Source organism: Miniopterus natalensis, chromosome 7, assembly GCF_054644295.1.
Source record: "Miniopterus natalensis isolate mMinNat1 chromosome 7, mMinNat1.hap1, whole genome shotgun sequence".
In the NCBI taxonomy this organism is placed as follows: Eukaryota; Metazoa; Chordata; class Mammalia; order Chiroptera; family Miniopteridae; genus Miniopterus; species Miniopterus natalensis.
In genome coordinates, this window is record NC_142087.1 from 4947322 (window position 1) to 4968568 (window position 21247).

The following is a 21247-nucleotide window of genomic DNA, read 5'->3' on the forward strand; positions in this document are numbered from 1 at the left end:
TCCCCCCCAAGATCCCTCAAGTGATTATTCTAGCAGCCAGGAAGGTGAACCACTGCTTTAGTACAATGCGATGTTTCAGCACCGTGGACAGCAGTCTCCGTGCGCTGCCCTTCTGGGCAGTGGGACTCAGGGGAACCTATCCTAGGAAAGAGGCAGGACCAACAGAGACCTGAGCTTCTAGACATCCCCTTCTGTGTCCTTTCCCATGACAGAAAAGGTGTCTGACACTTAGTGGTTGCCCCATTCCAGGAGGTTGTCCCTACCCACAAAATGTTTCCCCAACACAGAGTGTTTATCCCTCCAGAAATATTCCACTTGGTTCTTCCTCAGTTCATCCTCATGAGCATGCATTTGACTCTCACAAGGGAAACTGTCACCACCTCCAGAAACATTATCCCACTGCAAATAGACTGCCCCAAAACTAGGAGATATTTTCCCTCTCAAGGGAGGTTGCCCTAAACCCACAACCATTCTGATTCTGAGAGATGGGAACAAGGGGTTGGCAGAGACTGGTGTGCAGACCATGAAACTGGGCCAGGGAGGAGGAAAACGATGCCTTAGGCTCAGAGCAGCAGCACTTACGGGAAGTTGGGCGGTTCAAAGGCAGATTTGATGACCCCAGCATAGATGGCCAGGATGGAGAGGATGACACAACCCAGGAAGACAAGGGCAAACTTGTTGACATACTTGACACCCACAAATACCACGGTGGCCATACAGGTGAGCACACAGGTGCCATACACACGCATATTGTTCAACATGGCTGAGGCCTCCCCACTGGCATCTTCTGCCTTAAAAATGGCCATAGCTGGGAAGAGGTAAGCCTGTGGGAAAGGGGTGAGGAAGTCAGATAAGTAACCCAGTAAGAACCAACTGAGAATCACCCCAAGAAAATAACCCGAAGTGCAAGCAGGGGTTTGGTGAAAAGATTCTGGTTACAGCAAATTTGCAACAGTGCAAGACTAGAAATGACATCCAATGATAGGGGAACAGTTAAGAAAATCATGGACTAACCTGCAAGGACTATTACACAGCCATTAAAAACGATACTGCAAAGATGTTGGGAGCAATTTTAATTTCTATTATTTTTATCAAGTATAAGTCTTAATGATTATATATTGTTTTATTATTTCTAATAGAAAGGCAGGAACAAATTAGATATTCATCATTAGGAGACTGGGTGAATAAATTATGATATTCCCATATAGACTATGGGGCTGTTCAAAAGGATAAATGGATTTATATGAACTGACTCAAAGAGCTATCCATGTTATATTAGGTAAAAACAATCAAGTTATTAAAAAATGGGTTCATGATCTCATTTTTGTAAATATACATGTATGTGAAAATATACATACATGCATAATAATGTCTGTGTGGGTGTAGATACATCAAAACGTTAACAGTTTTCCCTGCATGGTAAAAATACGGAGAATCTTTTTTTTTACATCTGCATTTTCTATAATCTCTCTACTAAATATTAATATGTTTATATTCGTACAAAAGTTATTTTCATTTGCAAATTATATTTACAGAGAGAGTTTTGAGCTATTTAGGGAAATCTGTACAGTTATACAAAGACAGAATACAATATCACATAGAAAAAAATAGAAGGAAATACACCCGAATGTTCATGATTTTCTTTGGGCTATTGTCATTTCCTTTTTTACATTCTTTGATGTTTTTCCAATTTTATGCAAGGGGCAGAATTGCTTTTACAATAATTTTCCAATTATTTAGCTTTGTAAAAGTCATAAAGGCCCATTATTACGCTCTCATAATGTGGCTCCTCAGGTCTTTTATTCCCCCATCCATTGTACTCCTCCATTCTGCCCCCAAACCAGAAGCTGCGACATCGTTTAGCCCTAGTCTTCCAAAGCAGTGTGGTAGAGTGAACAATCACTGGCTTGGGGGTCGGAAAGATACAGGTTCACACCCCTTCCACACCTTCATATCCCTTCCTTAAATTCTCTGAGCCTTGCTAACTTCATCTGTAAAATGGGGACATCTTCTAACTCATGGGAGAAGTCAGGGATAAAATAAAATGATACATTGCAGACCGTGGGGCCTGGATAAAGTAGGGGTTTGGGAAATGTCAACCCCACTTTCTATATACCAAAGAACCCTCTTCAGCTCCCAACTCCTCCTGGAGGGGCAGGAAGAATGGAGACCAAAGTCAGCAGCCGCTTCCTTTAACCATTGCCCAGCGACCTGACTTCTCATCACTACTCCTAACAGATCTCTTTACTTGGCTTCCTCACAACCTTCTTCCCTTTTGCAATCTGCTAGCCATCAGCCCTCTATAACGAACATTCATAGAGGACTTAGCACAGTCCCTAGCACGTGGTCGGCAGCCACAAAATGGTCACTATTGTGTGGCATGGCTATTATTATTTCTATCATGATTTTACTCTTATCCACCCACCTCTACCACGTCGTAGCTGAATGACCTTGAGCAAGTCATTTTGTCTCTGAGTTTCTCATTTGTAAAATGGGCATAATAATACTTAAACTTCATGAGGATTCAAGATAATGACTGTGAAGCACTTGGAACTCTGCTGAGAGCACAGTGGGTGCCTGATAAACGGCAGCTGTTCATGTTACATAATTATTGCATCTTGTCTCCCCAACTAGACCATAAACTCTTTAAAGGCAGAACCACATCTGATTTCCCTTTGACCTCACTAAGTGCCTATAGGAGGTGTCCAGGGAGCACTGGTTAGCTGAAAGCCTGGGGCCCCACACCTCCTCCTTGGCCCCTCTCACCAGCAGGATTTCGATGGTGCCCAGGATGTACATGGCCCCAGCAAAGGTAGTGCCCAGGTAGAAGCAGAGGCCCACGGCGCCCCCAAACTCTGGGCCCAGAGACCTGGAAATCATGTAGTAGGAGCCGCCAGCTGCAGAAAAAACCTAGTATCAGCGAGAGGTTCAAAGGGCACTGGGCTACTGTTGGGGGTGAGGGGGGCTCAGGGACAGAGGTGGGAAGGGGATTGCTCTGGGCCTCATGGGCCTTACAGGCTGCAGCCCTAGGACCGGTGGGAGGCCCAGCCAACCACTCTGAGTGGATTTTGTAGCACTGGTTACCATGTTGCTAACTACCCCTCTCAGGAGGATGGTGGAGAAGAGGGTCTCAGGCAAAGGGAGAGCTTGCACTGCCCCGTCCAACACCATTAATTGCGTCCACTTAATAGAACTGTCCCAGCCTGCCCCACACACATCACAGCCCAGCCCCCAGCTCTGCATTACGGCCTATCTTGGGTCCTGACGGCCCCCAATGCCCAGGGCACTAACCCTTCTTCCGACCATCCAGGCCCCCCTCCCAACCATTCATGCCCCATCCTCCCTAATAAACCCCAATCACATACCGGGTACAACACCATTGGTTGCAATCGCACTCATGGAGATGGCCGTGAGCATCGTCTGTGAGGAGAGATCATCAGAGTGGCGGCTGGAGTGGGGGCCGCAGTGGCCTGGGTAGGGGCCAAACCTTATGCCCCATAAACATCGCCAAACCCACAAGGCCTCCTCTACTGAGCTTCTCCTTGGTCCCATTCCAACTTCTACTCCTGCCAAGTCCTTCTTGTCAAGAAAAGCTCTTATTCGCCATTCAGTGGACCTAGCACAAGCTATCGCATCAGAGAGCTCTGGAAATCCCAGGCTGGCCTCTGACCAGCTGTCTGGCCTGAGACAAGTCACTTCACTCTCTAAGCCTCAGTTTCCTCCTCTGCAAAATAGGGTACTAGCTTCAGTGCTGGCTAACTCACACGCAGAGCGGAGTGACTCAAGGGTCACGTGTGAAGAAATGGAAATGTGACGAGAAGTAGGTATCTAGTGAGTGTTTGATGTTTTAGAGAGGCTAGGAAGAACTCTGTTACAGAACTGTTTGTGACACATAGTCCCATTTTTTGAGTCTGGACCTACCAAAATGTTGACTATTGTGTGATAATGGGTGAATTTTATCTCTTTTTGTACACCTATCTTTTCATCAATGAGTCTGCATTATATGTGTAATTACACACATACATGCACAACACACATCCAGGTGAAACCTGGTTAAAAGCCATCAGGGACGAGCCTGTGAGAGGCAGGAAGGACCAGTCAGGCCTAATTTACTCTCAAAGCTCATACGAAGTGGTTCCTATAAAAAGCTCAGGTCTCATGCTTCCCCCCTCCCTTCCCACCCCAGGTCCCTGCTCAGCCCAGCTGTCAGGGGCTGGGAGAGGGGAGGGTGTCACTCACGCAGGAGCAGCAGATGAAGACCATGCAGAAGGACTCCATGATGCCCGCAATGCCCACCACCCAAGTGAGTCGCAGGAAGAGAATGACACCAAAGATGTTCTGCAGGCACGGTAGGTACACGCCCATGAAGGTGCCCATGCGGGGGGCCTGCCAGGGAGGCCAGTGTCATTTCTGTAGCCCCTAGTCACTACCCGACCCCAGGCCCACTCCTCCTCCCTTTTTCCTTCACCTCCCACTTTCCTATTCTCTCCACCCCAGCCCTTCCTCCCTCCTCCCACCCCCCAGCCTTCCCGCCTGCACCCCCCCTCCCTCAAGCCAGCCCCACCCTCTTTCCTTCCTTCTCCATCCCTCACATCCCACACCTTCCCCTCCCTCTGCCCCCAACTCCTAGCCCTTCATCTGAATCTACTTTCCCTTCCCGGGCTTCCCTCCCTCCGTCTGGCCTTCCTCCCTCATCCTGCCTTCCCCAAGGCCCTCACCTGCACCGGCTTCTTTTTTCCACCCTCATTGTTTTCTGCCTCTTCATGCTCCCTACTTCCTTGGGGCAGGTTGGTGTAGTTGGCCAGGCCACTGAGCAGGGAGGACACCATGGGGCTGGTGTCCATCTCCTCCTGTGGAGGGAGGGGGGCCGTGTTAGGATGCTGGGGCCTAGGGGAGGGGAGGGGTGAGCCAGATGATAGGAGGCAGAGAGATATGGGGGCAAGGAAGGCAAACCCTTGAGGTTGGGGTGCTATGGGAAAGGAGGAGGAATGGGCAAGGAGAAGCGGGAAAGGGGATGGTAGGCTGGGGATAGAGGGGGTAAAGGGAAGGAGAAGGAGATGGGGGAGGCTCAACAAAGAAGGTGGGCCTGGCAGAGAGAGGGAGACGAGGGAGGGCACTGTTCCCTGGTGGGAGAGGGCACGTCTGATAAATGTGGACATGGGCTGTGGGTGGAGACCCCACACCCCTGACAACCCACCTCAAACAGAGCCATGTTCTTGCCGTCATACTCCTTCCCCTTCTCCGTGTCGGTGCTGTTGATGAAGGGACTGCTCTCCTTGGGGTTGCCATCACCTGAGAAGGCAGAGGAGTCAGTGGTCTGGCACCAACTGGCTGTCATCCATCTGCCTGGGCCAATGCAGCTGTGTGGCCGCTTTAACTCTCTGACCTTCAGTTTGCACATTGGAAACATGAAGAATTTTAGTTGACAGCGTGTATAAAGAGCCTAGGGCACTCCTCGGCACATTCTGAGTATTTAATAAACGGGGGAGTGCCTTCTCGCTCTTGGGGGTTCCATCTCATTCGTCAGGGAACCCTAGGTTCTCCAGGTCCCCTCCTTGACCATAACTGGGCCCATCTGGTGTTTGGGGGTAGAGGCATGCTCTTTCCTGGGGGAAAGGCAGAGAAAACTACAGCCTGAGGCCCCAAGGATACGCCACTTCTTAGAAAATTGACCCCCTTTGGCACCCCCATGCCCCTCATTCACCGTCAGTCAGCACGTATTGGCTGGATGTCTGCCATGTGCCAACTATCAGCACCGGGATAGAGGAGGTGTAACAGGCAGGGCAAGACACCACTCCTGCCCTCCGGGAGCCCAAGGGCAGGGGAGATGAACCAATGACCAGGATTTTCCAACCCAGAGTGGTAAGTCCTGTGACAGGAGACGAATAAGGGACCGTAGGAACACAGGAGAGGCATTGGGCCCAGCCTGGGAGGTGAGGGAAGGCTTCCCAGAGGAAGTGACGTGTCAGCAGAGAACTGAAGGGTGAGTAAGAGACAGGCCGGCAGGGAGGCGGGAGGGTGTTCCAGGCAGACAGAACAGCATGTTCGGTGGCCCAGAGGTGAGAGTGAACGGAGTGGGCTGGCGGAGCTGCGAGAAGTTTGGTGTGGCTGGAGCCTGAAGGGGCGTGTGGGTGGGTCGGTCTGAAGGACGGGAGTGGCGTGTGAAAAGATGAGCCTGGTATGGTAAGTGCAGGCTGGGTCCTTACACGATTAGCAGGCCACATTAAAGATTTGGACCTCATCCAGATGACAACGGGAAGTCATTGGAGAGTTTCAGGCAAAAAGGCACCACGAACAGACTTGTGTTTTAGAGCAATCGCTCTGGCCTTTAGGTAAAGAATACAGATGCTGGTTAGGGACTTTCAGTAATCCAGGCAAGGGCTGATGACCCAGACCCGAGCAATGCAGGACAGTGGACAGGCTCAGTAATTACTGGCACATGTCCCGAGGCCAGAAGTTTGGGAATGGAGGACGGAGGACTCTAGAATAATGCCTGAGGATTCTAGCGTGGACAAATGGGTGGGTCATGGTGCTGTTTAAGAAATGGGACAGGGGAGGGTTGGGGGTGGGGAAGATGCTGAATTTGATTGAGAATGAGGCACTGTAGGACACTCAACTGAGTAAGTCTAGAAGCCACCTAGATATAAAGATCTGAGGCCAAGGAACGAAGCTGGGCAGGAGAAAGAAATGGGGAAGAAAGAAAGAAAGAAAGAAAGAAAGAAAGAAAGAAAGAAAGAAAGAAAGAAAGAAAGAAAGAAAGAAAGAAAGAAAGAAAGAAAGAAAGAAAGAAAGAAAGAAAGAAAGAAAGAAAGAAAGAAAGAAAGAAGGAAAGAAGGAAGGAAGGAAGGAAGGAAGGAAGGAAGGAAGGAAGGAAGGAAGGAAGGAAGGAAGGAAGGAAGGAAGGAAGGAAGGAAGGAAGGAAGGAAGAAAGGAAGGAAGGAAGGAAGGAAGGGGGAGGGGGGCGAAAGAGAGAGAGAAAGGAAGGAAAAGAAAAGAAAAGAAAAGAAAAGAAAAGAAAAGAAAAGAAAAGAAAAGAAAAGAAAAGAAAAGAAAAGAAAAGAAAAGAAAAGAAAAGAAAAGAAAAGAAAAGGAAAGGAAAGAAAAGGAAAGGAAAGAAAAGGAAAGGAAAGGAAAGAAAAAAGTATTAGGAAGTGTGTGAAACCTTGTGCCTGGATGAGATCACCCAGGGAGAAAGTCTCTTCAGCATCGAGGAGAGGGTCCTTTCAAAGAGATATAAGGGACCCACATAGGTACAGCCCTTTCACTCCAGCCATCCCACTTCCTCAGTGCCAGTGCTGAACCTCAGTAGTAGATATCTCTCTGGACGCCGCAGAAACACCCCAGTGACCAAAGTCCAAGTGAAGCTGAGGCCCTACATATTCTGAATTATCTGTCCCTCATCTCCTGAAGTTAATCTCTCCCCCCACCCCTCTGTGTGTGTGTGTGTGTGTGTCTGTGTCTCTCTTCCTCTCTCTCCCCCTCCCTCCCCCTCCCTCTCTTTCTCCCTCACCTCTCTTCCCCTGACCAGATTCTTTCCATTCTCCTTACCTCCTGGAAACTTTACTTAGTCTCCCAGCCAGAGTCCATCCCCAGAGAATGACCTGTTATAAACCCAATCTCATCCTGACTCAAAATTGTAAAAGGGGAAAGAGGTGATGCCACACCTGCTCAAAGGGAGCCCAGCACCCACTGTCTCCTGCCACCACCTCCACCTCACCCATCAAGCCAGGCACTCCTGGTCCCCAAACAGGGGGCCACACCTGCTCTTTCTTTTCACACAAGTGAGTTCCTAGGAATTGCAGACCTGTCCTCCCAGTGGAAGCCTGGCACATAATAGGTGCTCAGGAAAAAAGTCTTTGTAAGTGAATTTTCGCTTCCTGACTCCAGGGTCTCAGAAGAGCTATCTGGGGCCAGAGAACAGGAGAAAATAAAAGCGGGGTGAGTTCCTACTCCTTTTAAAATGCTGACAAGATGCCTCATGTTCTCACCTCATTAGGATAGGAACTAGTGAGGTTGAGGGGGGAGATGAGACAACAACAAATCTCTTAGTGGTTAAGAAAAAAGGCTGGGGTCAAAATTTAGGTTTCAGTCCCAGCTTCACTGGCTGTATTAACACGTTGGGCAAGTCACTTAAACTCTAAGCCCCAGTTTCCTCCTTTGCAAAGGGATAAGAGTCGCGCTTAACTGAGGGGACTGTTGGGATTAAGTGAAATAATGCCTATCGTGAATGCCTGGTACATAGTGGAATTATTGCTGCTGCGATTAAAATCACGACTATTATTAGTATACGTGGTGCCCCACCCAGCCCGAACTCTGCATTCCACACCCTTCCCCAGCTCAGGATCCCGGCGCCCCGTCTCCGGTGGGACTGGGTTGCTCTCCACGCAGCGTCTGCTGCTCGCTCGGGCCAGGACAACCAGACATGGGAGCCCCTCCTCTCTGCCTTTCACGCCCCTTCCCGAGCCCCTCTTCCTTCGCGCGGGCCCGGGGCGCGTGCCGGGCAGGAAAGGGGGCGTCCTGACTGGAGACTCTGCAGCCAGGTAGCCCGGTACCGGTTTCCAAGGCGACCGCGCGGGCCAAGAGCGCAGCGCAGAGCCGGCCACGCGCCCGCAGCCGCTTATGTAACGCGACGCGCAGCGCGGAGCCAGACTCCAAGCCGGATCGCAGCCAGGAGCTGAGGCTGGGGAGGGGGTGGCTCGGTAGGCTTGTTCTGGGTTCTGGCTTTCTACCCGCCAACTGGACCGGACGCCAGGCTCCGGGCCTTGTCTGCCGGAGCTGATTTTGCCCCTCCCTGGGACGCCGGGCGCACTGGTTGGGGGCGGTGTGGGGCGGGTGTGCTTCAGGAGTTCTCAAAGGGGCCGGACTGCGAAGGGGGAACTCGTCCTAATTCCCCAGAGCCGGGAGTCAGGACGGTGGGGGAGCACCAAGCGGCGCGCGCGAGGGAGGCAGAGCCAGACTGAGGCTGAGCCCTCTCCGCCCCCGCCCCCTGGGAGCTCTCAGCCCGAATCGGCTTTCAATTAAGCTGCTGCGGCCAGAGCTCCCAGGGAGCAAACAGGCGGGCAGCGCGGGCTAAGGAGCCTCCTCCCGGTGGGCCTGGGGCCAGGCCTGGGGGAATCCCCAAGCGAGATTGGGGCAGTGGGGGAGGGCGTCAGACCCCGAGGAGAAAGGAGATGCTGAGGCCAGAGATAAGATCCTTGGGTTCTTATTTAGTCCAGAAGAGCCCTTTTACTCTGGCCATTCCCATTTCCCCGAGGTCAGCACCCAGGTTCTCCCCACCCACATCCCCAAGAATTTAAGATCAGAGATGCCAGGGGCTGTCCTCTGAGGGTCCCTCTTCCCACAACTCCAGCAGGTTCTTAAAACCCCCAACCATCATCTCCAGTTGCCTCTGAGAGGTCCTCTCTCTCTGGGACCCGAAACGCCTGACCCAAGTGCGGACCACTCTAGTTCCAGGTCATGGACGCTATAGACAGGGAAAGGGTCTCCAGATGAACCCACTACATTCAGAGTCTAGAAACTAGTGGGGAGGGTGTAGAACTGAAGAGAGTTCCTAGTTTGGCTCCTACTCCACACACATAGGTGCCTCTTTTCTAGGCCTCCTGAGACCCCATGGAAACCGCAAGGCAGGCCCAGTAAGGCACCAACCTCGGGGGTCAGACCATACCCCTTGTCTGGGGGAACAGAGATATTATCTCTCAGGTTGAGTCCCTGCCCTCAGAGCGGAAGTATCCGAAGGAGGTCCCAGGCGGAAATGAGCCCCCTTCGCTCCCTGCGCAGCGCGTTGGGATGCCAGGTGCTGCCGCAGACTCCACTTAACCAAACCCCTCCCCCCCACACAGACTAAGACTGTTGAGGAGGGGGGCGGCTGCGAGATGAGGCAACCCCAGTGTCACTGGGGAGATAGATGAGATAGCGAGCCAGTACTTAAGACTCCTGTATACCACTCAGACCCAGGGAGGAAGAGTGGGTCTCAGACAAAGGATCGGGGACCCTGGTGTCCACAGCCTTCCAAAGCGGCCGCTTGGCTCTGACTCCGATCTGAAGGACTTCAAGTCAAGACTGCCAGCCCCTGGAAGACCCCGCTCTTTCAGCCCTTGGGACCTTTGGCCATCCGCTAGGGAGGTGTTCAAGAGTCTCGGCCCAGAGGGTCAAGCAATGCCCGGGGGAGCGTTTGAAGGCGCTGAGCGCAGACAGCCGGAGCGGGAGGCGCGCTAGTGCGCAAGGGACGCAGCGCCGCTGGAGGGTGGGGGGTGGGGGCGGCTGACAGCCGTGATGGATGGCTGAGACCGCTGGGGGGCGGCGGGGGGCCTGGGAGCCCGAGGGGGTGGCTGGTCCCTAAGACCTCGGAGCAGGGAAACCGCGGAGGAGGGCGGGGGAGAGCCGAAGCACCGAAAGGACTTGTTCCAAACCCATGGGCTCCTAGCGAGTCTCCGCACCCACCGCAGCGCGTCCGCAGTGTCCGCGCCGCCGCGGCGCCGGGGATTCAGCAGCTGGAACCCCATTCCTGAGGCCTTACTGAGGAAGCTAGCAGAACTGACTAGAAAGACTCCCCCTTGCCCCGCCCTGGGAACCTCACTGCCATCCCAGGGTACCGAGAGGGAGGGGAAAGAGGGAAGAAAGGAGGGTGATCTCGCCTCCCGTCCTGAATAGGAACCCACGGGGACGCAAGAGGGAGAGGCAGGTTCTCCAAAGTAGAAGTGAAAATCTCCAGGGGAGGTACGCTTCATTCTGAGGTCGGACCTCGGGCAGCTTTGGGGGAGGGGGCCCGGATTGCACCAAGTGTCCTCTTAAGGAGACACCGCAGCCCGGACGGGGCCGTCATATGGTTCCAACCCCTCAGAGGTACCTTCCCCCCATCTTTCAGCTGGAAGTCTCAGAGCGAGGGACTGCAGCAGACTGCGCCCCCCACCCCACCCCACCCCCGCCCAACGGCACCAGTCAACACTCCGAGCCAGGACGCCAGGGTCCCTTATGGGGGAAAGGAGCCCTCCTTCCGTCCGTCGAGTTCCACGTCAGCCCATTCTAGCTCTTCCATACCCTTCCCACAGCCTCCCCCGCTCGGTTAACCTACATCTGCCTCCGGGTCGGTGGGCGACGGCAACCCCTCGGCCCCAGCCCTGCCCCCGGCGGAGCACATTCCAGCACCTCGGACAGCGCCTGGCGCATTCCATCGGAGCGAGGCTCCAGGCCGCCGCGGCAGCCCCCCGCCCCGGTCATTCCCAGCCTCTTCTCTGAAGGAGGCGGCCCCCGCTCTGCCTCTAACCCCAGAGCTGCCTCCTCTCCTCGCCGCCCCCTCCCTCGCCGCCCCCGGACCGCTGCTTACCGGGGTTGGCTCCCCCATCACCGTCCTCGCAGTCAGTCAGGTTGTTTAGCATGGTGGCAGCGCCGCGCCGGGCCCGGGGATGGCTGCGCCGCCTCGCCCGCGCCCCGCTGCCCGCCTTCTCCGCGCTCTCGCTCGCTCTAGCTCTCTCTCGCCCTCCGCTCCACAGAGGAAGAAGCTGCAGTGCCCGCCCGCCCGGCGCACACACACTCGCACACGGACACACGCTCACACCCGCGCGCGCCCCCTCGCAGCGGCGGCGCTGCTCACCTCATCCCGTATGCAGGAGGCGTGAGCCACTGGCGGGGTTTTGGGGGGGAGCGCGCGAGGAGGAAGAAGAGGGGACGAGGGGAGGGCGGGGCTGGCTTGGAGGCCCACTCGCACTAAAACTGAAGGCTTGCACGGGTGGGATAGAGAGGGTGCTGCAGGGGAGAGGGGCCTCGCCTCCCTGGAGCAGACACAGCTCCGCCCGCCCCCCACTCTTCGGCGCAGGCGGGGCCGGCACGTGGGCAGGTGCCATCCCGCGCCCTAAAAATAACGGCAAGGAACTAGGTCGCGGCCGCGGGGAAGCGGCCCCGCAGCGGCTGCCTGGCTGGGGGTCTGGGGCGACCCCTAGGGGGAAAATGAGTCGGCAAGGGTGGGGCACCAGGGAATATAGGTCCCTGGAGAGCCTGTCTGCAAAGCGGGGGGGGGGGCGGGGGAGCGGAGGGGGGCAGCCCTGAAGAGGGGCGGAGAGCCAAATCCTCTCCCATATCGCTGTTCAAAAGGTTGATGCTGGGGTGCGGAGAGGCCAGAGTCCTTAACTGAAGTACTGTGCTGCCCCCCATGGGGGGAGGGGGGGTTCAGGGTCTATCTGGCTCATCCAGTCTTAAAATGGGAGGAGTGGAGCCTGAGGAGTTGCAATGAACCCTCTGGCTGTGCTTAGACTGACAAAAGTCCTAGCATCTCACCCCCAAAACAAATCCCTGGAGTCCACTGACAGGGACACTGACTGTGGAATGGCACTGGGAAAGAGACATGGTGAAGAGGAGAGAAAGCAGCAGTGAGGCTCCAGGGAGCACCGACTCCCCACCAGGGATTGTGCAGGCTCTAGGGGAGGCAGGCCAGTCAGAGGCAAGCAGGGGCAGAGTGGGGGAGGGGGGAATGAGGCCGCCTGTCGCCTGTCGGTTTGGGACCAGATTTTCTCCTGGGGCAGGAGTGTCTAATCCCCTAATCCAGGATTGCTTTCTGAGAATTCCAGAACTGACATGCTGTCTGTGTTCCTCTCCCACGCCTGACACAGGTCCCCCAGAAGCTTAGTTGTTCTGGGACCCCTCAGGACCCCTAGATCCAGGCTGGAGCCTGTGGTGGAGACATCTCAGAAAGCAGTATCAGAGGTTTGGACCTTTGAGTCTCTGGAAGATCTAAACATCAAAGTGTGAGAACAGATTAAGGGGAAATGATTTTCAGACTCACCCTAGCTAGCCCCCAACAATGGTCCTCTAAGATCCAGAAGAGTTCTGGGGTTGGGAGGGATGGCACCAACCATCTTATCTAATGCACAGCTTTCATTTTACAGATGAGAAAGTTAAGGCCCAAAGAGGAGAAATAAATGACTGTGTGTGGACACAATGCCAGTGAATGGCAGAAATTGGTCTAGCCGCCAGGTTGCTTTATTCCAGCTTAGGACTTTGGTCCTCAACATAACTCCTTTTTAAACGGCCCCTGCCTACAACAGAAAGGACTTATGATTCTCAGCTACTGAAAAAGGAACAGGGACTGGGTCTGAGCTGAGCTTTCTCCCTTTTCTTGTGCTGAGGCTTCAGAGTTACCAGACTGGAGTCGCCTCTTGCCTTGCAACTGAAGGTGGACCCAGAAGCACTTCGGGGGTCCTAAAAAGCCATCGACGTGACTGCAGACCTGGTTCTAGGATGTCACTTTTCAGGACCATGGACAGTGCCCGCCGTTCAGATTCCCCTGCACACATTTGTCTCTGGCTTTAGATTGAGTCAACCACGGAGTGTTCAGCAACTGACTGAAAGGGGCCTCTGAGGGATCCGCCAATGAGGTATCATTGCCTCTGGGTTCTGTGGATGCTGGAAGGACTCTAGGGTAAAGAGCTAGCTATTCAGACAGGTGTGAAAATTGCTCTTGCCCCTCCCAGAGGAAAAAAAAATACTTCCCAAAAAGTGAAATAAGTGTAAATGGTGACAGCGGTTAAAAGGAGAGCAGGTGGGTAACTAGTGTTCAAGAACTTCTAAGCACTCCACTACACACACCACCAGCAGCAACAGCATTATGGTTTTCCACTATTCTGTAGAGACAGGTAACATAGTAAAACAGGTAGTATGCCTGCCTGGGAGATGCTGTGAAATAAGTTAAATGCTGAGATTTTTTTTTTTTTTTTCAGCAATGCCAGGTCTGGGATGGTCTCCCAGGGGGTATTCCCTTCAAGTGTGGCCCAGAGCCTTAACCGCTCAGGGACTGAGCCCATCCACGGGGGAAATCTAGGTCCCAAGGGAGTACAGGTGAAGGCAGAAGTGACTCCTGTTCCCCTGGGTATCCCATCTGCCACCGTCACCAGAGCTCCTATCTCATGAGGCATCTGGGATTCAAAAAATAATGCTGCCGCCCTGTCCTTTGCTCCAAAACTCTACATATCCATGGGCAAACTGAGGTCCTCTCTTGGGGATTCAGTATCCCCATCTTCAAAATGAAACGGTGAGGCTGCATAATCCAGGGAGCTTCCTCTCTCTCTCTGAAAACTCTTAGTACTCTCTCCATTTATCTCAGACTAATGTCATGGAGCCCTTCCTAAGGAGCCCAGACCAAGTGAAGTTGCAGCCCCGAGGGTAAGCCCCAGACCTTCAATTCACACCCCCCATCTTTCAAGGAGACTGGTCCCTATTCTAGCCTCAGGCCAATGCTCTGCAGTGAGGCTTTCAGAAAACACATTGCAGGTACCTCACGCACTGCCACCTTGGCCTTGGACAGTAAGGTCACCAGCAAGGTGTCCCTCAGCTCTGAGCCCAAAGAACATGAGCTCCAGCTCAACACCCCATCCCCACCCAGAGCTCTAGGAAGATCTAGGAAGAGGAGAACCCTCTCACGAAAGCACACAAGATGCGGAGCTGAGCAGGGTCCTGTTTCTGAACTCTGAGTCCCTAAAACTGATCCACTCTCCCACCTTACACTTCTCAGAGAGAAAAATGTTCAGGAAAGCTGCCTCCTAAGTTTCAGAATTTGGGGACTGGAAGAGACTTTTATAAATTATTTTTTTATCACTCCCCATTTATGGGGAAGTTAGTCTGGAAATAGAAAGATACAAATTTTCTTCATGGGGTGAACTTGTGGCAGACTGGGGACTAGAATCCAGCTCCCCGACCTCCAGCCTGGGGCTCTATCCACTGAACCAGAAAGAGGAGCTGTTTGGAGGAAGTGCCGCCTGACTGGGTCCTCCTTCCATGGGAGGCAGGCATAGTGTCCCTCCTCGTGACTCAGTCCCTATCCATCCTTATCTCCATATCATTACCCCAGGACCTCACCCACCCACCCCCAGCTCTGACCTCGTGGCGCCAAGGCCCTGAGCCCCCTCCTTTGCTCTTCCCTCCCCACCTGCATGCCCGTTCTCCAGACCCAAAACCCTCACAGTGAATTGATGAGTCCAGCGCACAGCACACCCCACACACAGGGCTCGCGGCAGAGCACGTCAACCACCATCGTCTCCGTGGCAACCGGGGGCTTAATTAACAGGCTGCAGCCCTGTCACCATGACAATGGCACCCCAACAATCCCCCATTTTCCTACAGATTCAGCCCATCTTCCCTCTTTCTCAATCTGGACCCCCTTCTCACTGCACCCACCCTGCACCTCCACCCCACCTGGAGAGCTGAGGCCTGCAGATCTCTCTGGTTCATTGAGAAGAGGGGAGGGGAGATGAGAGGGATGAGAGAGAGAGAGAGAGAGAGGCCTATCACCATGGCAACTGCAGCCACGTTCATAACCAGTTTGTTGCCATGGAGATTCCCAGGGCTCACCTTGGGCTGAGGTACTGGGCAGCGAGGTTTGAGCCCTGGCTTGAGGATGGGGTGGCTGGAGAACTCCTTGGACCAAGGAGCTCTCTAGGTCAGACATTTACCCAATAATCCAGTGTCATTCTTCCCAATTTATAGACAGACTGAAACATGAGGTTTGGGTATAGGAAAGGCAGAGAACTTCACCATTCTAGATCACCAAAGAATCTTAGCCTGGTTATGGCTAGAAAGGCCTTCATATAGTTTCCTGGTCAACTCCTGTATACTATAGATGAAGGAATTGAGGTCCAGAGAGGGGAAGCAAGACCATACACAGAGTCCCAGCTAGAGTGTGGATGAGCTATATTGTGATGTTGCTCCATCCCCCTAGCGTAAGTTGGCTCCCTCTCACTCCGTGGGGACACATTCTAACTCATGTTAGTCTTAACCCAGTCCCAGGGCTCTTTCTAGTACCCTGCCTTCCTCCATGAGAACTGAGGCACAGCAGGGAGTGGTTTAAAGGGACAGGGGAGTAGCTCAGAGTTGTAACAGATGGTCAGGTCCACTTCAACCCAGACAAGTCACCATCAATCTTCCCATGGCACAGATGAGACAACTGAGGCATGGGGGCTGCAGTGGAGGGTTACTGGTAGATTCAAGGCTCAGCCTCTGACTTGCTTCTTTCACCCCCGTAAGTCGTGTTCCCTGGCAGCAAGAAGCACCTCCGGGAACAAACTCCACTCCTTTGGTCCAGGATGAAAGGCAATGCTCATATACAAGTGACCTGCAAAACCTCTCCCAAGCCTTCCCCCACCTTCACAAGCTGTCATCTCTCCCTGTGGGCCTGGGTAAGGACAAAAGGTGGGGAGAGTACCTCCCTGGGGCCAGAGGGCTGATACAAGAACAGCTGGGGGAAAGATAGCATCAGATGCTTGGTTTCCCTAGGGGGCCCTTATCCACTTCCCCACACAGCAACCTACGAAGGAGGAGGTACTGGGGGCTGTGTCAGGTCCTCAAGAGGTTAAAGGCCACCAAATCACTCTCCAGATGGAACTTCCAATAAATTCAGCACACAGGTACCCACCCCACAGATAGACACACAAATGCACACATCAACATGCCCATCAACACACCGGCACACAGTGACACACATAAGTACTGACTCATTGACCACCCCACAGGTCATCAGAGCTAGCGTGGGATGCTCCTCCCTCAAGAAACACAAACACACGCACACTGCCTCTGCCACAGGCACACAGCTTCCCTGATTCACATACAGTTCGCACAGACACCTGCACCCCCAAAACTGAAGCTGAGATGAGAGAGAGGGGCCGTCTTATTCTCAGGCCAGGGGGTGAGGAATGGGAGGAGAGAGGCAGGGGTAGGGGTAGGTGAAGGAGGAGCCTGCAGCCCTTCCCTCCCCTCGTCTGTGAGCATTAAGTCCCTGCTAAGCGCCAGGCTGTGGGCTTGGGACTCGGAACACAGAGATAAAAGAATACAGTCCCCGCTCGGCCATAAAAAAGAATAAAATCTTGCCACTTGTGACAACATGGATGGAACTAGAGGGTATTATGCAAAGTGAAACAAGTCAGACAGAGAAAGATAAATATCGTATGGTTTCACTTATATGTGAAATCCAAAAAAAATAAAACAAATGAACAAACAAAACAAGACAGAAACAGACCCATAAATACAGAGAACAAACTGATGGTTACCAGAGAGGAGGGGGTGGAAGGATTGGTGAACAAAGTGAAGGGGATTAGAGGTTCAATCTTCCAGTTACAAAATAAATAAGTCGCTGGGATATAATACACAACACAGGGAATATAGTCAATAATATCATAATAACGTTGTATGGTGACAGATGGTTACTAGACTTATCATGGTGATCGCTTCATAAGTTACATTATGTTGTACTCCTGAAACTAACATAATATTGTATGTCAACTATACTTAAAAAATAAATAAGTAAATTAAATTAAAATAATAAAAAAGCAAACTTTTTAGAAAAGGGGACACACAAGTAAGTAACCTCCATCCATTGGGACATGTGCTCTAATGGTGCAGTGGATGGGCAGAAAAGGAATGACTGCCTCTGCCTCAGAGCGAGGGAAAGTGAAAAGGTTTTTCAGAAGAGGCTAAATGAGCTATAACTTAGAGAGTGAGTAGGAGTTTCCCTGGCTACTGGAGGTAGGGAGATGAACACAGACAAGTATACCAGGAGTCCAGGAAGTAAATGTTTGAATGACAGTTTGGTCTTTATCCTAAAGCAATGGGGAGTGTGTATGGAGTACAGTTAGGGTGGGATTGGAGGTAAGCAGACCAGTGAGGAGGCTGCAGCGGTGGCCATGTGACAGACGATGGAGGTTTGGACCAGGGTAATGTTGACAGGAGGGGAGATGTGGTCAGACTCAGGAGTTTTGGAGGTGGAGTGGTAGAGACGTGAAGACCCACTCATTGAAGAGAGAAAAATGAGGCATTGAGAATGGCTCCTGAAGTTCTGACTTTTGAATCTGGAAGGATGATAAGGACATTCATAAAAATGAGAAAGCAATCAGACAGATTATGGAAAAGATGAAGAGTGGAAGGAGCCCAAGAAATCCGAGCAGCCATACCCAGCAAGTGGTTGGTTCATGGGCTGGAACCTTGTGGAAATCTAGGTCGCAATTTGGTCATCTATATAATGAGGGGATTCGTCAAGGAAGCCCCTGAAGGGCCCCTCTAGGGTTTGGGGTGCTTAGTTTTGCTGGAGTCAGGGTGAGCTCACCTGCGGCTCAGCAGCGACCCCTGGCGGCCCTAGGAGGCACTGCCTCCTCCCGCAGGGGGGCCACTCCAGGCGGGTTTGCCACTTTCCTTCCAGACCTGAGCCGCCAGAGCCAGGGAAGGGACCCCCGACAAGGGCCCCCTGAAGAGCGTGGGCATACAGGATGTCTATTCTTCACCGAAGGCTAAAAGGATCTTGCCCCTCCTCTCTTCTGTACACTGCCTGTAACTTCCATTACAATACTGCTGCATTGGGCCCTCGAAGAAGACGCCCCCAAACCCTCCTGAACTGGCTCCACCTAACCCTTCTGGCCCTGGAGCAAAGGGAGCTAAATGGGTCCCTGAGCGTCAGGACTGGAGTCCTCATAGCATCTTCCCAGGATCTAGCTGCCCGGAGTCTAAACAAACTTCTCTTTCTCCCGGCTACCCGGCGCTGTCCACGACGCCTCCAGGAAGGCCGAAGATTGGAGGATCTGCCAGGCACCAATGACCGATGGACCCAGCACCTGCCTCAGCGACCCGAACTCATTTTTCCTCCCACCCCCAACCCTACCCCAACCCTGACCTCACTCCTATCTCCTGACCCAAACCCGTTCCCTCTGGTCCCGCCCTTTTCTGCCTCCAAACCAAGCTAGTCCTACCTCCTCCCATTGTCTCTGTACCCAACCCTTAATCACACCGCCCTCCGCCTTCCTCGGTTCCACCTTCTCCCCCCCTGGTCCCACCTCCTACCCGAGATGACCCCGCCCCTTTAGTGCCCAGCAGCAGCCCAGCCCCCCTGGACTCTACCCTCTCCATCACAAGACTCACCCCTTCGCCTCGGGCTCCAATCTCTTCCCTTGGCCACGCCCACCTCAAATCTGGCTCCTCCCTTCACAATTTCCCATCCCCTTCCCCCCCACCCCCTCACCCCCCCGCCCGGTCCCTGCTCCTCTCGCCTCCCAGGCCTCCGGTTGGAACCCCCGCCCCCGACAACAGAAGACCCGCCCACCGTGGCCCCGCCCTTCTCTCGCCCCGCCCACTCCCTCAGGCCCCGCCCCCTGCGGCCTCTACCTTTGGCGTCTTCCCCAGAGAGGTGGCGGAAATCTGCGGCCGGATGCCCGCGGGACTCTCGGTCGGGGGTCCCGGCGGGCCCCGCGGGGGGCAGCGAGGTGACTGTGAACCTGCGGCTCATCCTGCGGAAAGGGGCCGGGCGGCCGCGGTGCGGCCCGGATCGCACAAGTGGCCGCAGCCTGGCTCCCGGAGACTAGAAAGAGCGGACTCCCCCCAACCCCCTGCCGGGCGCGGCGCCGCGCGGGGTCCTAGTGCCCGCTGGGCTGCACTGTTCAGACATTTTTTTGTCACGGCGAGAGAGAGGGTAGTACTGGCACCTGGTGGTAGAGAAACTTGCACCGTCTAGGCTTGTACCACGGCTGCTTGCCCGTGAGCCACAGGTTTACCATCAGCTCCCTGCGCAGCACATCGCCCCGGCCCCCGCGCCACACCGCGTTGAGGTCCGCGGTACGAGGAGCACTGACGCCGAGTGGGTCTGGCACCTGTCCGTGGATCCTGCTGCCTTCTGGAGGAGCAAACCAAACATTTTACAGCCCCCCACAAAGCCCTGTCTGGCCCGAAGTAGTGCCGAGGTTGAGAAACTCTGTACTAGAATAGAGTTTAACAGATTCCTAGATCTCGGGACTGACCAGGTTTTAAGCATGACTGTGGGCAGATAATGTCTTTTACTAAGGTGGTGAAGCATGACGGAGAAGCATGTTTGGAGGGTGGAGCCCAAGAGTTCAGCTGGGCTGGTTAGGTTGCAATGCCTATTAGTCACGTGAGGATCCTGCAGGGTCGGCAGTTGAACATACAAGCTTGGAGCTCAGGAGAGAGGCCGAGGCTGGGGATGCAATTTTGGACTTGCTGCTTAAAGCTTGTGTAGCTAGGCAAGATCACAGGGGGTGAGCGCACACGGAGAAGTCCAAGGATTGAGCACAAGGGCACACTATTATTTAGAGATTGGAAAGAGGAAGGTCCAGCCAGTGAGGTGAGAGGAGAAGCAGAAGTAAGAGGGGTCCCAGAGACCTTGTGAAGAAGAATTTCAGAAAGAAGGGCATGACCAACTGTCAAAGAACCTGGAGGTTGGATAGGATGAGCACAGAGGAGTACCCCCCGCGCTCCCTGTTGCGTCTGCCTACGGGAAGCTCACAGTGGCTTTGAAGAGAGTGAAGCAGTTGAGAGAATGGGAATTGGGGAAATGGAGATGGTGAGTAGAAGTCCATGCTTTGAGGAAGTTCTACTACGGATGGGGTTGGGAGTAGAGAAATGGAACAGTATCTAGAGAGAGTCAGGGGTCCAGAGGAATTTTAAATAAGCCATAGTAAGGAATATGTGCATGCCAATGGAAGTGGGTCATTCTTGAACAAGAAATGAATGAGTTAGGAGAGAGAGGCTCTACCCAGAGGATGCTTGGGAGGAAGTTCTCTGACCCCCTCCTTAAACTCCCATTTGAACTCCAGGTCCAGAAGATGATAAAATCTGATCAAGCCCATTACCTCCACTCATCTGCCCCACCCTTCAGTCTAGTCCCTCTGTCATCCTTTGAGGTCAAGTGCAAACTCCTCAGTCTGGCAGTCAGACTTTCTCTCATCTAGTCCAGATCACCATTCCTATCTCAGTCATTCCAGAATCTTCTCTGTTCCCCTCTCATCCACCTGCTAAAACCACACACTAGAGTTCTGAGCCATTTGTAGTTCCCCAACACTGCCTGCTTTTCTCTTCTCCCAAGCATTTGCACCAAGAGCACACATTCACCACTCACCAGCTATGAGACTCAGGTGAGCTGTGCCTCAGTTTCCTCATTTGTAAAATAGGGGAGTGATAGCAATAATAACAGTACCTATAAGGTAAGAACAGTACCTGTCTCAAAGGGTTGATTTAAAAATTAGCTGTGTAAACACACAGAAAATACATGGAACAGTGCCTGGCATATAGTCAGGGCTGTACTAGGCGTTGCTACTATTGTTACCAAACAGAAGAGGGTTGGCCCACTCAACACGCAGCAAAGCCAAACACTGAACACCAGTTTTACAGTGGAAAAATTAAAGCAATTTATTGACTGGGTGCCAAGCCAGAACAGCAAACTAGAACTCAAAATCCAAACACCTTGATGGCTTTTGATCAAAATCCAAACTCC

General features: G+C 53.2%; 1 protein-coding gene across 2 annotated transcripts in view; it reads right to left on the bottom strand.

Annotated features, from left to right (window-relative positions):
• SLC12A5 (solute carrier family 12 member 5) overlaps positions 1-19249 on the bottom strand; it is a 35363-nt gene extending 16114 nt beyond the window's left edge. Inside the window, exons 1-7 of one of the 2 annotated variants that reach the window (XM_016204820.2) lie at positions 19129-19249; positions 5198-5292; positions 4719-4850; positions 4240-4386; positions 3366-3420; positions 2767-2897; positions 583-824 (exon numbers count right to left, since the gene is read on the bottom strand). In XM_016204820.2, the coding sequence (XP_016060306.2) occupies positions 583-824; positions 2767-2897; positions 3366-3420; positions 4240-4386; positions 4719-4850; positions 5198-5292; positions 19129-19249 (923 nt within the window). Of the gene's footprint in view, positions 1-582; positions 825-2766; positions 2898-3365; positions 3421-4239; positions 4387-4718; positions 4851-5197; positions 5293-11323; positions 11391-19128 lie in introns of those variants that run through there. The other variant, XM_016204821.2, reaches the window with a different exon arrangement.
• Between the last annotated feature and the right edge of the window lie 1998 nt (positions 19250-21247).